General features: G+C 37.2%; 1 protein-coding gene across 1 annotated transcript in view; it reads left to right on the top strand.

Annotated features, from left to right (window-relative positions):
* The first annotated feature begins 862 nt into the window (after positions 1-862).
* The window catches only part of ahr2 (aryl hydrocarbon receptor 2), a 74,688-nt gene continuing 57,037 nt past the window's right edge, over positions 863-18,513 (top strand). The window contains exons 1-2 of the mRNA XM_055216704.2: positions 863-1,186; positions 13,412-13,599. Of these exons, the coding sequence (XP_055072679.2) occupies positions 1,128-1,186; positions 13,412-13,599 (247 nt within the window). The 5' untranslated portion in view covers positions 863-1,127. The remainder of the gene's footprint in view (positions 1,187-13,411; positions 13,600-18,513) is intronic.

Genomic DNA, 18,513 nt, shown 5'->3' on the forward strand with positions numbered 1-18,513 from the left:
TAAATTAGGACCATTTTAGGGTACTGCCTTAGTGACAGCTTTGGTAAATTTTTTCTGAGAGTGTAAACTTGAATAGAACAAAAATATTGCATAACATAAATTGTATATTTATTACATTTTAAATAGCTGATATTTCTATTTCAGCATAATGACAATAAAGATGTACAGTGACCATAAGTGTAGTCGCCTATATTTGGAGACTTTAGTTGCATCTATTTAAATACATAATATAATTACTATTTGAATAATTAATATGTAATAACTACATAATGTTTGATATAATGTTCACTTTGGGCGTGGTTTAAGTTTACACTTTTTTGAGGGGGGGCACCTTAAAAACTTTTTTAATAAAAAACATAAACAACAGTAACTGTAACTACAACACAGATATAAAGTGCATATGTAAAGTAATACATCAAGCATAAATAAGGACACTTTCAGTAATTACAGTAAACGACCACTAATTATGTTATAACACACGTTATAGCGCCCTGGTTTTGTTTGTGTCACCTATTTTTGTATTCCTCATGCACATTTTCTTCCAGTACGCCAGCTTTCATATCTGTACTTTTAAAAATAAACTTTAATTATATATCCTTTTATAAGAGCTCCCTTCTATAACTCGATCAAACTGCGCGAGTGAGAGAGCAGCATTGCTCGTGTTTTTCTCCGGTCCACCTTAAAAGCGCTCCTCCTTGTTTATGATTTCCTGAAAACTTTTCCAACCAATCACAGCACGTCGAGCCTACCTGCCTAGCGCTCTACACAAAACTAAACGTTCTGATTAGTCGACGCTCGTGAACCCCGGCCAATCAGCTGCCTCTGATGCATATTTGGAGCCACTAGAGAATGACAGCTCGAAAAAAACAAAAAAGGAAGAAGGAAAATTTGTTCAACTCACGCCATTGCCATCCTTTCGGAAACTTTTCGAGTTTGTTTTAAGCTGCTTTCATACAGTAGTACTGTGGACAGGAGTTTCATCAGACAAGAAGTATTCGCCTCTTGTTTTCATCCATGTGAGAGGATTTACCGGTCGGGCGCACGCTTTCGTCGACATTTTATAGGAAACGAAGGGGAATTTACATGCTAGTCGTATTTTAAAGACTTCACACAGACACCAGACAACCATGTCGACGGCTATCGGCACATATGCGAACAAGAAACGGAAGAAGCCCGTTCAGAAAATGTGAGTATTTTGTGGGAAGTCTCACGTTCAAGTTCAAAGCGCGCGTGTCTCGTGCATCAAGGTTATATATACAGAAACATCGAGAGAATTCAAATTAAAACGCTTGATGTTGAAATGTAGCGATTCTGTAACATTGCGTAAATATAATGAAACAAAATGCAGCGTTTTATTTGCTTAACCTTTTAAAACTGGAAATGTGTTGCTTAAAGTTGTGCGTATGATGTCATAAAACTTGTTTAAGTTATTTTCGTAATGGTTTCATATAGAAAACGCCGTTGCAGAACTTACAGTTTAGCTTATGTACAGCATATATAACGTTAGATATACATCAAGGTGAGGTTGTTTACGACACTTTTTTTTCGCATTGACCCAATCTACGTGAATTTAATGTGTCTATGTATCTATATATTTACCATACGCAATATATGTACATTGGGTTGCATATGGTAAATTCAGATACTTTTATTCAACCTTGCAATCGTCATTCATCTCTACAGTATATATGGTTTATGGTAAATATATGATTTGTATGTTATAGCTGCTTATTTTAAATAATAATATACTGTAATCCTGCATGTACATTATATCAATGTTTATCTTGAGCATGCTGGAAATTACCGCCGTATAAACTCGTGTTGTCGTCTGCCATATGACTTTAGTTTAATTTCCCTGAGGTGATCTGGTACTTTCTGACGAATCTAAAGGACAGTTTCACCGTTTGCATCGCAAACAAAAGCGATTCTGAATTTGACCCATTTCTGTATCCGGGGGCTCGCAGACCTCTTCGGGACACCTTAAGATTCGGGCTTGGTGTGTATAGTTTTGGGTCTGGCATGGAAACAGTACTCTTGTATTAATCATAATCAAGTCGAGAGTTGGCGGCGCTCTCACGCGATGCTTACACGAGGGAGGGGTGAGCCGGGGGGAGTATGTTATTGTAATCTGATATAGGCTTTTTTTTAACATCATGAGAACAGAGGTTTTTTTACTTCTTAACTTTTTTTCGTTCGCTCCCCCCTCCTCAAATTAACATATTTTTAAGTCACGCAAACTCTTACGCAACTGTTGTGGAACTGGCTAGAAAGCCAAGAGCTGCTTTGAGTTGCTGGAGGAGCTCGTGGAGGCTCGGTTTTTGTGATTTTTCGTGTAGTTTCGCTGGCAAATAATGCTAGTTGTAATTTTATGGATTACTAAATATGTGGATAGTTTATTCCAAGACGAAAAATAACTTTGTATACTGTTGTATAAGTTACTTTAGCATTTACTATTTAGCTTAGTAGTAAGTGTAGCGTACTGTTGTTTGTTAATGTATACTGTAGTATTAACTATAGTGAATAGATAAATATTAGTAAATGTTGAAATATACTTTAATATTTACTATTATTAAACTGTAGTTAAAATGTAATAAACTGTATAATATGATTTCTGTAACTTATATAGGAATTTCTACACTTAATGTATACTACAGTTAGTCTATATTATAGTATTCTGTAGTATTTACTATAGTAAAATACTGTTTACTATAGTCAACAGTAGTAAAATGTAATCAACTGTAGTATATTATAGTCCTTAGTACACTTATTATATATTATAGTCATTAGTACGCTTTGTTAATGTATACTATAGTATTCTGTAGTGTATTTTATAGTGAATTGACGAACTGTGGTAAATACTATAGTATACTTTAGTTTTTACTATACATGTAATATACTACTGTATATACTAGTACTATATATTGCAGTCATTACTAGACTTTGTTAATGTATACTGCAGTATTAACTTTAGTAAATATTAATAAATATTAGTTAATGTTGAGAAATACTTCAATATTTACTATAGTAAATTGTAATAAACTGTGTCTTTATTATAGTAATTTCCACACTAAATGTATACTACTACTTTGTAGTGTAGCCTATACTGTAGTATTCTGTAGTGTTTACTATAGTGAATTGATGAACTAGTAAACACTATAGTATTTACTATAGTCAACAGTAGTAAAATGTAATCTACTGTAGTATATTATAGTCATCATTAGCACACTTTGATAATGTGTACTGTAGTATTAACTATAGTAAATTGATAAATAGTCGTAAATGTTTTAATATACTTCAATATTTACTATAGTAAACTGCAGTAAATTGTAATAATCTGTATACTATGCTGTCTGTATATTATAGTAATTTCTACACTTAATGTATACTATAGTATTCTGTAGTATATTTTATAGTATTTTAGAGAGAATTGATTAACTTGGGTACATACTATAGTATACTTTAGTTTGACTCAACACAGTAGTAAATGTAATATATTACTCTATAGTACTGCATATTATAGTCATTACTACACTTTGTGAATGTGTACTATAGTATTGTGTAGTATTTACTTTAGTGAACAACAGATGAACTGTGGTAAATACTATAATATATTTAAATGTTTACTATGATAATGTTCAAAAACACTACACTATTTAGAATTTTATTATCGTTTACTACTGTATAGTAAATGCTAAAGTATTTTTTTTTACTGTAGTATACTTTTACTTTTAAAAATTGTTGCATGTTTTGTATCAAAAATTCAAAATATATAGCAAAAATGTAAATTTTTCTGATTTGAAGGATGCTAGCTGTCCCATTCTGCAGGTAGATCTTAGTTTTTTTTTTGGGGGGGGGGGTTACATTAAGGTGCATAGCATGCACATTTAAATCAAATTTTTACGACTAGTAAAAATTCAGTATATTTCTAACAAATTATTTTTACGAGCAGCTTTGAAAAGAATTTGCGTGTTATCCCTTTGATGCATGGCATCCACAGTTGGCATTTTTGGGGCATTAAGGCTCGCGTACCCGGTTCCTAAAGTTCCAAAGGAGATTATCATATTGATAGTTACCCATAATTATGAGTGACTTGTCTTTTATTTTTTTGACAACACATCAACATGTCTAACAAAAGTGACGATGATTCACTTCTGGAATATTGACTGGTACGTTCAGTTTGAGTGGGCAGATGTGTGACTTTCTTAAAATACACTTTGAAGAAAGATTTGTCATTTATAGTTTTGTTTTGAAGTAAAAAAAACGATGTAACGCATTTTTTCCTTTTGTAAGAACTTGTGCAACAAAAAGTAAAGTACGTGTAATACTAAAAATCTGTCAGGTAGACATTTAAATTAATTGGCAGGAGTATAATAAAAATATAATTGGTATAATGAATCTGACTATGTTAGATTACAGCAATTAAAGTAATTAAATAGAGTCAGATAAGGTAAAATAGCTTTTTAAATGCACATGCTCGTACTTTACTGTATACATAAGTAGCTGGACACTAAAGTATGTGTACGTCTTTGTAATTCTGTACCTTGCTGCTCATCTGACCCGCAAACGGTCTTCAAAAGAGCGTGGTGGCATAGAGCTCGTACCTGTTGAAAGAGGCGTCGGGCCCACCCACTGGGTTGTGTGTACATTACGCCTGTCATTGGCGCAGGAGAAGGGCGACCTTTGCATGGTATGTCCGCACTTCAGAAAAGCTACTTATTGGAGTTACTTACGGCAGTGTGTGTTTTACTGCTGATAGATGTAAAATAATTCGGTATGGTGGTAAGGTACTGGAACAGCCAAAGTCTGCTTCTGACACAAAGAGGGTATTGAGAGGCTGTGTAACCGGACTCCTGGCTTCACACCGCGGCTGCTTGAAGCTGGAATGCTGTAGAACAGTAGAACCTCTCTCTCTCTCTTTCTCTCTCGCTCGCTCTATCTTTCGCTCTCTGTCTTTCTCTCACTCTCTCCCCAAAGAGCCTTGTCAAGATTTCCTCACGTCTAATCTGTGCGAAAACAAAAACACAGGCACGAGAAATGAACCGGTTCACCTTCTGCCTTATGTTGAAAACTGCAGCTGGAGCTTCAGCTGGGTTGGTTGTATTTACGTCTATGTAAAATGAAAGTTAACCTTGGTTGCTTTCTAGTTACAATACATCTTCCCGGTCTCATTGTGCAAGGTTCAGTGGCGCATGCTATGTCAAAGAATTGCTCATTTTTGTATAGAGTAAGTTGTGCGACCGAACAAATGGCACAGCTTTATAAGGGACAAATCGCCCAAAAGCGAAAATTCTGTTCCCTGATTGTTTTTAAAGTCCTAGTTGAACCCAGGTGTGCCTCATACGTCTTGAAAAGTGAAGCCTCTGGCTCTTTGATCGCCCCCTGGTGGCTGGCTGCAGTATAAGTCATAAACCCCGCCCTCTCCATTCAAACGAATGGGACTCTGCTCTAAATAAAACAATTAATTACACTTCCAATAAAATTTTCCGAAAAATTGTTTTGATCGTTTTAGGTAGTTGTTATCATGCTGATATATGTTCAATTGTTCATTTTTGTGATCAGTTTCATTTTAACTACCGTATTTTCCAGATTATAAGCAGCACCGGAGTATAAGCCGCATCATTCAAAAATGCGTAATTAAGACGAAATAACATATATAAGTCACAGTGGACTATACGTCGCATTTATTTAGAAAATTATTCCACAAAATCCAAGCCGAAGAACCTGGAAAGGCAAGTTATTCAACTAAACAATAGCAGACAGAACAGCAGGCTGAATAGATGTCTGTACGTTAAAGTAATATTATCAATTATTTAAACGATAAACCATAGCATACAAAACTTACCTGGAAGGTTAAATAGTCTAAATTAACCGAACAAGCCAACTAGCGTGAAGTTCGCAGACTCGTCATTCCGCATTACTGAATCTATTGAATTACATAAATACAGGAGCAGCATTTAGCGGACTCTTGCAGCTGTAGACGGTAATGATGTCTCTTGCCTCATAAATGTAAAAATTATAAGACTATAAGACGCAGCACCAGCCAAGTTATGAAAAAAAAACGCGGCTTATAGTCCAAAAAATACGGTAGTAATTTGATGCTATACGGGGCGTGTCGTTATGATTGGTGTGGTTTAATTGGGCGCGCGCAAGTTTGGGTGGATGTTTGATACCGCGGCTCCGCCTCTTGCTCCACAGACGATTCCTTCTGCGCATGACTTGGCTCCAAACTGACGTTTTTACGTAACATGGCAGCGACCATGGTCGGACATTTTTAGCTTTATTTTATTACTATGGAAGGAGGCGATGTCACGTCGGCCATCTTTTTTCACAGCTTATGGTCTAAGTTCTGTCATAATTTACTTACAAATTATTTCTGACGAACCCAAAGGAATATATTTTGACGAATGTTCGTACTCTTTTTTTTTTCCTACGATGGAAGTGAATGGGGCTCATAAACGATCTTCCTTCATGTTTATCAGAACAAAAAAATTATACAGGTTATAAGAGTGGGTGAATGGTGACATAATTTTCATTTTTGGGTGAACAATCCCTTTGAGTCTCTCTTGCCCCTGTAAAAAACAAAAAAAAAATGAAGAAAGTTAGTCACTAACAGCCTCGGTCTCAATTCACTCTCATTGTATAGAGAAAAACAGAATCAACATTCTTCAAACAAGATTTGGAATTGATGAGTGATTTCTTCTTACATGGCAAGTAGTTTACACAATCTAAAAAAATAGTGTACACAGTCTTGACACTACCATTCAGGGTATCCATCGGCACACCTAAACGTGTAGTTTTATTCAGAAGCTTGCGCAGCTTGCACAAATAGAAACATGTAGTTCAAACCCACGAACGCGACCATTTTGAAAAAGTGTTTAACAGAAGTCATTTGGCTGTAATTTTGAACTGTCCGCTGAATCGCAAGAATGCAGACTGCAGGGCTGGATCGTCATTCAAAACCAGATTTTCTCATAAAAGTCCAGTGTGACTAAATAACGGTCAGATGGCATTGACTCATCTAATGGTGTTGTGCAGTGGTCTGTTTATTGAAGTAATAAGTCTGAGAAACCGAACGCTTGCCAATGTCCCCGCCGATCTCCACCCTACAGCCGTAATGTAAGGCATTCACATTATTTTGACAAAGCACCGTACATTGACACTGGGTTTGATGTGTGCTGAAAGTTATTTGGGTCGGTGCTGGTGTGCTCCCTTTGAGAAGCCCCTCCTTTACGGATCAGTTTCAGCATCTTTGTTTCTTCAAATAATTACTTGCAGGAGCATTGTAATAATAATAGTAATTGTGCAATTTTTTAGCAAAATGATGTTGCATTCGATTCAGTGATTCAGTTCAAACTGTCCAATAACATGAATCAATTCAAAAGGTCAGATTCGTTTATTTTTACTGTGTTTTAGATCATTTCAATTTCCTGGCAACACTCACTACAGGAGGATCGTCCAGAATCACGCTTCCTCTGATTTAAGGGATTTCAGAGCAAATACTTTGCTTTTGCTTTGAGATCCTTTAAACCATATTCTTGGCAATCCTAACAATGTTGCTTAATTTTATATTGCCAATAAATTTGTGGGAAATATTTTGTGAATATTTTATATATCAAACAGTCCCGACAGAACCTTTCGGTCACAACAACTGATGCAGCGTGATGCTTTGTATGTGCGCCATCGGACCCAATTTTAGTTCCCCAGCTCGTTTTTTTTTATCCAAACCAGATGTGGTTGAGCTTCAGCTGAGTTTATCGGGTGGAAAACAACCGCTTTTGGCTGAATTCACCATTTTTTCTTCTGATCTTAGATCTGTTTTCATGTAAGAGGCAACGTAGGGGTTTGGTTGCGGGAGGGGGGTAAATATCTACATAGCTTTCCAAATGACCAGTTCTAACAGCATGGGAAAACTAAACAGAGCTTTGTAATAATGTACCATGAGATGGAACTTGTATCAAAACTTCCTCAAAGTTCCTTCTCGTTGTCCTCAGTAAACCTTTCGAACAACGCAGTGCATGCAGATGATAAAAGCTATTGTGCAACGATGACAGTAAATGTTTTGAAACCGTGCCTTTTTTAGATGCAAAGTGAAACGACAGAGCGGTAAAGCAAACGAACAGACGTGCGTTTCAAGAAGAAAGTAAGGGAGAGAGGCGCAGATGAACGAAGAAACGACAGGAGAACAAAGAGTGCAGTCTTGAGATGGCCCTTTGTGTATTGCAGGCGAGATGAGAAGCCATGTTGCATGTTGGGACCTGCTGGAGGAAAACAGTCATGATGTCACACCTCATGTGTTTGGCCAGGGACGCTTGTGCGCGAGAGGAGGCAAACGAAAAGAGAGAGAGAGAGAGATTTCAGATGTTGCCTCTGGAGGGATGGTCTTGATGAAAAAAAAAAAATCCCTTGCCAACCTCAGCGACCACAGTAAATGGTGGGAGGTCCGCACAATCAGTATCATGGGCAGAGACTCGAATCGCAGTGGATCTTTTCCCGCTCCTACCGAGCAGATGTAATTCAGTCGGAATGTGAGGAGGAATGTTTTATGGTTTAGCTCTTGGGTCGCATTTCCAGCAAGAGGAACAGAACAAAGACCAATAGAACAAAGCCAGCATATTAGTAATTGCAAACATTGTAGAGCTGAAAACAATTCATTACGTTCAATAAGAGGTTACGGTTACTTGGATTGTTAGCACTGCTAGTTTAGTTGTATTTTGAGGAATGAGACTTGTGTTATTCGTCAACCCAATCTCAAGGCAAGTCGTGGTATAGTCATGAAATATTTGATTGATTTATTCGTATTCATAGACACGATTATATGCTTTTTTCGTGTCTCTTTTTTGTGTCACTCAGCATGAATTTCTACAATTGTATGTTTTTTTTTACCATTGTTGGTTTGGGTTAGAACGACTTTGTTACATTTCAGACATCCTAACCCCAACTCTAAACCAAGATTTTGTGAGTGGTATACTCAGAAAATATTGAATTATTTATTCGTATTAATGGACACGATTTCGTCACTCAGCACAAATTTCTATAAATGGTTTTTTGTGCTTGTAGCATGACTTTCTTTTTCGAATCATTTTGGGTTTTGTTTTCTCTTTTTTTTTTTTACCATTGTCGGTCGGAACGACTTTGTTACATTTCAGACATCCTAACCCTAACCCCAATCAAAAATAGTTACAAATTCGGAAGAAAAACGCGTAGAAACCAATACATAAAATTACATCCTAACCACAAGCGACAATGATTTAAAAATAGAAAAAAAAGAAAACAATACATAAAATTACACGTATATGAAAGTTTTGCTAGGGACACGAAAAACTGTTTCTAGAAATTTGTGCTGAGTGACACGAAAAAATCATTTGTGCTAAATGACACAAACAAAGGGAAAAATCGTGTGCATGAACACTAATGAATAAATCAAATATTGAGTAAGAGTTAACGGTTAGTTGGACTGTTAGCACTGCTAGTTTAGCAGTGTTATGAGATATTAGACTTGTGTTATTGGTCAACCCAATCTCAAGGCAAGTCGTGGTATAGTCACGAAATATTTGATTTATTTATTCGTAGTCATGGACACGATTTCGTCACTCGGCACAAATTTCTATAAATAGTTTTTTGTATTCGTAGCACGACTTTCTTTTTCGAATCATTTTATGTTTTGTTTTCTCTTTATTTTTTACCATTGTCGGTCGGAACGATTTTGTTACATTTAAGATATCCTAACCCAAACCCCAAATCTAACCCCAAGCGAAAATAGTTACAAATTCGGAAGAAAAACACGTAGAAACCAATACATAAAATTACATCCTAACCACAAGCGACAAGGATTTAAAAATAGGAAAAAAAGAAAAACATTACATAAAATGACACGTAAAATAAAGTCTTGCTAGAGATGCGAATATCTATTTATAGAAATTCGTGCTGAGTGACACGAAAAAGACATTCATGCTAAAAGACACGAACAAAGCGAAAAATCGTGTGCATGAACACGAATGAATAAATCAAAAATTGAATAAGAGTTTACAGTTAGTTGGACTGTTAGCACTGCTAGTTTAGCTGTGTTATGAGGTATGAGACTTGTGTTATTGGTCAACCCGATCTCAAGGCAAGTCGTGATATACGAGTTCACAAAATATTTGATTTATTTATTCGTGTTCATAGACACGATTTTCTGCTTTTTTGTGTCACTCAGCACAAATTTTTATAAATAGTTTTTAGCACGACTTTCTTTTTCGTGTCATTTTATGTTTTTTTTTCTCTTTTTTTATTTTCATTATTTCTTACCATTGTCGGTTGTGGTTAGAACGACTTTGTCACATTTCAGTCCAAAAACCAACTCTAACCCCAAGCGAAAATGGTTAAAAAAAATTTGAAAGAAAAACACGTAGAAACAAATACATAAAATTACATCCTAACCCCAAGCAACAATGATTTAAATACATAAAGTGACACGAAAAAAGAAAGTGTTGCTAGGGACACGAAAAACGATTTCTGGAAGTTTGTGCTGAGTGACATGTAAAAAAGCGATACTTGTATGTTTATGTCCATAAACATAAATAAATAAATAAATAAATAAAATGTTTTGTCAATATACCACGAAATGCCTTAGGTAGGATTGTATCAGTTAAAAGCTGTTTTCATGGGATCTTTAAAGCTCTGGTGTAGGAAACTACCTCTTGATATGATCAATACACCGCATGTATTGATATATGATTATAGCAAGACTTCTCTGACCTTAGTTCATGGCTTAATTAAGGCGTTTTGAGATTTTGGTGCTAAGTTACTGATATAAGTTGTTTAGAAATGTAATAACTCTTACTTTGCCATTAAGACAGTGATTTACGGTCAGATACAATATATGAAATCTCATGAGAACTGTAACTGTAGGCGAACCAGGTCAAGGCCAACAAATGATGATCATCATAGTGTCTTTCTAAAGAATTGTAGCTCAGGGCCGAGAGGGAAGGAAGGGGCTGAACGCAGTCTTTTGTCCCCGCAGGCCTTTTTTCTGGGGTTAGTTTTACTTTGCTTTTCTGGGAAAGCATAATTAGCGTCCGGCTCGGGTGGCTAGAGTTACCGGTACGAGTCTTCTGGACTGGCTGGGAATGAAAAGGCTAAAGGAGGTTGAGTTACAGACATAGTTTTGAAGCCAGTGATTCCAGTAAGAATGCTCAAGCTTATATAACAAGTTTTATATCGGAAACTGGACAGTTATTTTGGTGCATGGTGCAAGTGCTAAATAAAAAATTTGCCTTTTACATCACTGTTTCAAAATGTGACACTGCAAAACAACTAACCACAACTAATCGTAATAGTGTATATATAACTACATACACATGCATGCATGTATATATTTAAAAAAATATATTTACATGTGTATATACATTTTTATTTTTATAATTTCTATTATATATAAATATGAATACTTTATATATACACACATTTTTCTTAAAATTATGCATGCATGTGTTTATGTATTTATAGATATTTATCTATAATTATTATACATATATGATGTTAAAAAACTTTTATTATGCAATGATTAGTTGCAATTAATTTTTATGCAGCCCTGGTGCTATGTTTAAAATACATTTTCTATTTAAATTGGATTTTTATTTTGGGAACTTGTGTGAAATTGACACAGTTAAACTGGACTGAAAATGTTAATGACTCATCAGCATTGTACCTCCCCCTAAAACCATCTGCAAATGACTAGCAAGTTGACAGCTAAAACCTGTTGTTTATTTAAAAAGGGGGAACAAGTACTACAATTTTTCCCACACGAGCATCCGGTTTCAATAGGAAATACATTAACACAGGAAAGGCAATTGTACATGTCAAGTGGATTCGCGATTTTTTGTTTATTTAGCCTGGAAGTAGCATTTGTGTCAGTGTTTTGTTGCTATTATACACATTAATAAAGATTTACAATGCAAGTTTATTTTGGAAACAGTTACTTTGGATCTACGCATACTTGTCCGCAACATTAATAAATCAAGCGATGATAAGCAAAGACCTTATAGACGTGTAATGTTTCAAGAAAGCTGTCTAAAGTATTAAGTAATGCAGTTTGGAGCATATAAATATTGACTAAATAACTCAATGTTTCCAAGCATTACATACCCCGAAGCAAAGTTATTATTTCTGTCTCTTTGTTTACAACATCTACAATAAATGACTTAAAAAATAAATGTAAAACATTTAGTTATATCCTGGAGATATTGAAATGCATCTGGTGCATCTTTGTTTTTCCAGCAGAAAAGCCCCAAAATCTAATTTTGAGACAATTAAGGGCCTGTTTGAGGACATATGTCATATTCAATTAGAAAGAAGAGAGATAGCTGCCACTTAGTGCCTGGCTCAGGCCTGGTTCCTGTGTTTAAGCGACCAGCTAAAAGTTTTAAGGCAAACAACTCGGGAAAGTAATGACTGAAACCAACAAAGTAAAATGAGAAAAAAGATTAAAGAGCCTGTGGAAAGCCTTTAGAGTTTGTTTAAATAGTATTTGTCTATTATGTACGTCCAATTCATGATGATGGATGTTACGTTATATAATAGAAATTCTTCATTTTTGTTGCATGGATGCTTGTGCCATTTTTATCTCTTTTAACTCATTCCCATAATGCACTCTTTCGTGATAAGAATGTCGGATAAAAGGGCGTATGGTAATGTCAAGATGTGTACGTGCGATTAAGTTGAATATCTAAGACATGTTGACGTATCGCGTCGCAGAGCTAAGAAATGATTTTCCAGTTTGAACCCTTTTACATAAATATCTATAGCTTGATTCTTGTAAACTGTCTGCATTGAATGAATGAGATGCTGTAAGATGCATCACCCGTGGGAGTCGATATGTAATATACAGCTGCTTGGAGCTGCCCAGTGTGACGCGAAATCAAGTGACCAATAAAATCTTTGTTTGTGGTTGGTTTGGACAAAAACAAAAAAGACAAATTAACATGGCTGTGTAAATTAATTAAGACTTGTTGCTTCGTTGCATTGCACTTTTTATTTGTTAGATACAGGGCTCCAGACTAACTTTTTCACTAGGAGCACAGGGGCCCCTAAATGAAAATTTTAGGGGCGCAACCAGAAAATTTAGGGGCACATACCGTAAATCAACATGCTAAACAAATATTCACACTTCTACTAAGTAATACACTGTATTACTAATAAATACTTTGATGATAGATGCAGAAAGTACAATGTGCTGTTTCACATTCAGTGTCACATCACAAAAAAAATGTCAAATTTACTGGTCGCACATGTGTGACTGGATGTAAAATTCAGTGTCACACTCTCAAATTTTGGTGGCAGTCTGGAGCCCTGAGGTAAATCAAAGACAAAAATGACATAAGGAACCGTAGCCAATAGTTTAACCCAAGTTTTATTCATTTTCTTCTTTCAGCCCCAAACCCCCACCACCCGAAGGAGTCAAATCTAACCCATCCAAACGGCACAGGGATCGACTGAACAGCGAATTGGACAAGCTCACTAACCTGCTGCCCTTCTCAGAGGACGTCCGTGCCCGGCTAGACAAGCTCTCAGTTTTGCGACTCAGTGTTGGATACTTGAAGGTTAAGAGCTACTTCAATGGTGAGATCAGCCACTCTTGAAGGCATTATAAAATCAAAATATTGTTACATAATGCATGTTCTTGGTCTTACTGTTACCACAAATGTCAGTTTTCATAATCTTCCATGTAATAACTTGTTCCACCACTTAAACCAGTTTCCTTTCAGCTGATGTCATCAAGGTCCTAAAAGGCATTTTTGAATGCAGCAATTTTTTATATATTTTTTATATGCAAGTTACACATTGTGTAGCCCTTATAAATGACATGCATTAGTTTTTCTTTCAGTATCTTTGTATTTTTAGGTATACATAGGCCAAGGGAAATTGCAAACAGGAAATGATTCGAATTATATTGCAGTACATTTGAGTTAAATTGCATAGCTTCATAATAAGGTTACTGGTGCAACCGAAGGTTGAGGTCTTCTCTGCCACATTAGACGCAAGTAATGCCAAAAAAATTCATTTGCACGGTTGCACTTCCACTTATCGCCCTTGATGGTTTTCGGTAAGCCAAATGTGAGATAATGCTTCACTGAATGATGATTCAGTCTCAGTTTGATGCTTTGATATTTCCCCCTTTATATATTGTGTTGAGTAAAATTCAACTGAATTTGTTTGCATGAAGAAAGATTCATGTCACATGCAAGATGTGACTGTAGACTTGTGAGCTTAGACTTGTGAGCTTAGCAGACGTTGTTTGTTGTCTCTGTGGAACGTTTCTAGGGAGCCGAACGATCACATGACGTCCTACTTTGGTTTCAAGTCCTTAACTTACTAAAATACATCATAATTAGTCTGCTTTTGCTTTCATTTCACTTTTTTTCTGGCTAAAAGGTTTCGTAAATGATTCACACAGACATACGTGAAAGAGCTCAAGATCAGGTTCTCAGCGATAAGGACCGTGTGCTTGGTGATAAGGCTTCGCTCTTCCTGTTTCTAAGTGCTTCTTTCCAAATTATACATTCTGACTTCAGATCTTTAGCCAGGAGATGCTTGTTTGTTTGCTTTTCTTTAGAAAACAGCTTTGCAAAAACATCTCAAGATGACCTTGCGAGGAGCGACGTAGAACCTTCTGGTGGACTTGGTCCAGATGGTTGCTAAAAATAATACTATGGGGAAACTTTTCAAGAGGGAGGGCCCGTCCCAATACCTCCCCTTCCCCTACATTTTTGCCCTCGCTTTTGCGCGTGTAGGGGTAGGGCGTCCCATTATTTTAGGGAGCAAGACGGAGTGCTCTTTTCCCCTTAGAATCAACCTTCAAAATGTAGTCAAGACCAATGCAGGCTTAAAATGAAGTGGGAGATAAAATTACCCAGGATACCTTGCGAGCCCAGCGAGCTGGTCATACTTTTCGACCAAGATGGCGGACGCTGCTGGAAAGAACAATTATATTTTTGCAAATAAGCTTGTTAAAATTCTGGAAATTGTTGGAATGTTCATTTGAACACGACTTTTTTGTTTGTGAAGTTTTGAATACTAATGTTAGATAATATTTCACGAAGCTATCTGACCATGTCTCCCGACTGCTTCGAGAGAATCTGTCCATCATATATACATATGGAAAGTTCTGTCAATATTTAGGATGTGTGTTCTGGCGTTCACATGAACATGTATAACCCGGGCTTATCGAGAGTTCAATCATATTAATAATAATAATCACGCTACGCTACTTTTCATTTAGTGGTGTCCCATTTCATAGGGAAAGATTAGAACCCCCACTTCCCCTGTTGAGGGGACTTTACTGTTGAGGGCACTCAAAACCAAGTGGAAGTTTTAAGGGGGTAGAAATGGGATGGGGCCAAAGTCTTCTCAATGATCCTCAAAGCAAAAATGGTTGTGAAGTGAGTTGAGAGGATATGTGAATTTGTTTTTCAGTGGTACTTTTGTGGCGCTAGTAAATCAGAAAAGCTTGTTTGCATATGTACTCAGATTTCAAGAACTTTAAAATAGTTTCATCTGGGATTAAATTTGACAGGTTAGTTTAGTAAAACAGCTTTGCCATTTCTAAATTCAGCTACACCACGTTAAACACGTACAGGGAAGGAAAATGGGCCAGAGGACGTGTTGGTGTCCTTTGCTATCGCTTATAGTTGATTACGAAATAACAGGAGACACATTGTTTTTCACAGTGTGACCTTATGTGACCTTTACATTAGTTATTAACATATAATATCTAGCTGTAGTGTTTTTTTGCTAGTGCAGATCGAAGATCTTTCTGAGTTGTTTACCTAAAAATGTAAAAGTAGGTGCACAATGGCATTTCCCTTCTAAAAGACGTGTCCACGTTGACCTTACTCTCAAACCTAATGTCAGGTCAGGGTTTTATCTTTGCCTCTGTTATCTCGTCTTGAACCCGATAGTGGCAACAAGCATGTGTCTTTTCTTGAACTGTTTGCTGAATAAGCATGGCAGCTATGAAATCTATGCATAAAATGTCATTGTCAAAAGACAAAAGGGCCTTAAGGGAGTCATCACGGCACCATCAGAGGACGGGGAAGGGAAACGGGCACGGTTCGGCATGGAAAGTGCTGAATCAGTCGACATAAAGTTCCTGGCATCGTCTCCCCACGGCCCCTGCTGTGTTCAGTCATGCTAAGCCTGTCTGAACGCATTCATGCTTAGCGCCTACTTAGTCTAAATTGGGTTAATTCCCATTCCTTTTAAATCCCTGTTTATAAAAGAATAGGTGTGTTCGCAGGACAAAATGTGACGCCTGGTGTCATATCAAAGGTTTCTAACCTGTCATAATTTCACAGATTTCTTCTATCTGGTGCATTGTGTGGAAATTCTTAATCTTTTCCCTCACCACATCCCCTTGTCCTTCCAAAATAAACAGACCACCTAAACTTTGGCAAAAACTCAAACGTGCCAGCCTAGTGCCCCCCAGCTAAGCTTTCTTTTTTTGTTCTGCTTAAATAGCGATTAGAAACATGCATTTTTGAAAAAAACCGAAATGGCACAGGAAAGACGTGGTTATTTTTTACCTAACCGCAAGATTCACAACTACGTAGCGCACTAGTTGCTCTTCAGAGACTGGAGACCAAAAATATCTTGTAAAATGTGTTTGTTTGTGTATACTTGCTTGGTAACCAAATGTGTGAAGCCGAGAGGTGCGACATATGGAAGGCGCTCGGCCAACCACGTCTGGGTGTTGTGACGGCAAGCATTGTGTTCAACACAAATAAATGTATATAAGAAGAAAGACAGGAAATGCAAGACATTGTACAGCTACTTTGAATGCAGTGGTAGCATGCATGTAGCAGACACGTCCAAACAATGGGTCTAGCCAATAGTCTTATTTCATTTAGTGTCTCTTTTCTGCATTGTCATTTACTGCGACCCTTCGTTGTCACCTGCAGGAGTGTTTACATTGCAACTTTTGCTTACTGTAAATAATTCCTGTGATATCAGGAAATAGCAGCTCCACTATTAAGTAAAAGAGCAATTTTGGTGCTCGATTGGCCCATGCTGAGCTATTTTCAGTTTTACACCCACATTATGGACTCGAGTACTGTATCTCTTTTATCGGAATGGCTATTTTTGTCCCGGGAGAGAGGCGTGCCCAGGGCTACGAATTCTTCTCCGTCTGACTTCTGGCAGGTCAGACGTCGCATCGGCAGAGAATGGATTCTCTTGTTGCCATCCTCTCATCATCCGGGGCCATAGAGACAGAAAGATATAGAAGGTTGCAAAGAGAAAAAATTTCGAATTTTGTCCCACGCCGATGCGCACAAACGGCGCATTGTGCGAACGGTGCTCCCAGCATGCACTGGGGCCGGGACAGCTTGGTGTTTTGGTGAGGGTCATGTCTGGAGAAGAAACCGCATAGAACCGTTTTTGTCTGAAGGGTAACGTGGTGTGTCACTGGTCTGGCTTGGATTTGACCTTAGGGATGTCTTCAAAACTACTATTGTGGTGCCAGTAGAAAGAATAAAACCCCCTTTTTTTGCTTGTCTGAGCTTTAGTTTCTTTTTTCTATACTGCATTCTGCATCTTATCTAGGTAGAGATCACCACGTTCCTGACGGTAAATGGATGGCAGGGTGGGGGTGGCAGGGCTGAGGGAAGCGTATAGAGCCCTGAGCCGTTCCGGCACGCCATAGCGGTGCTGCAGGTGGTGGATTGAAAGGAAGATTGAAAATGAACTTTTAATTTAAAATGACGTGAGCATAAAGGTTTCACTTATATATCACAATACAGCCCATTCTCAATCCTGATTGGTTGTTGTATTGGTAAATGTAGTCAGTGATAGGTTGGCTGTTGGACAGAAAACTCCTCCACCTGGGTTTGACGGCATGATAACAGATGTTGATGGTAATCTGAATTGTGAAACTTTTTTTTTGGTTCAGGACTTTCTTTTCTAACTTTGCCCAATTTTTATAAACATGCTTTAGAGTTGATTTTGGAAAAAATATGCTTTTATGTGTTTTTCAAAATGCAATATTTTAAGACCAGACGACTCCGGTTAGACCTCCACTACTAAAACGCCTGATTTCACTTTTATGGCCATGAAAGCAACATGCACCATTGTCCTGCGTGAGGTTTTGTTTCCCCTGCCCTTTGTTTTTGTTTGTTTTTTCTGTCTCTTATTGTCCTCAGTCATAAGAGTTCGCCTGGCCTTTCGTTTGTTGACGGGAGACAAGACAAATGTACTTCGAACGTCAATATTTGTGTTGGCGTGAATCAATGGAGACCGACACCAGAGGCTTTGGAAAGTAAGAACAGAGAAAAGCAAGGATGATAGTCTCTCTCGCTTCGATTTTTTTCTGCTCCACTCACCACCGGATGACCTGCAGTGTCGAGTGTGTTTTGGTGATCCTTTCTTTTATTTAACCTTTAATGTGATCGTTTAGTCGTCTAGTTGCAAAACAACAAACCCAGCAGGGGCCCGAATCTGAGCTTGTACATGCGCAGGTTTACATTACGCCCATTACTT

Source organism: Misgurnus anguillicaudatus, chromosome 23 (genome assembly GCF_027580225.2).
Source record: "Misgurnus anguillicaudatus chromosome 23, ASM2758022v2, whole genome shotgun sequence".
Taxonomy (NCBI): Eukaryota; Metazoa; Chordata; class Actinopteri; order Cypriniformes; family Cobitidae; genus Misgurnus; species Misgurnus anguillicaudatus.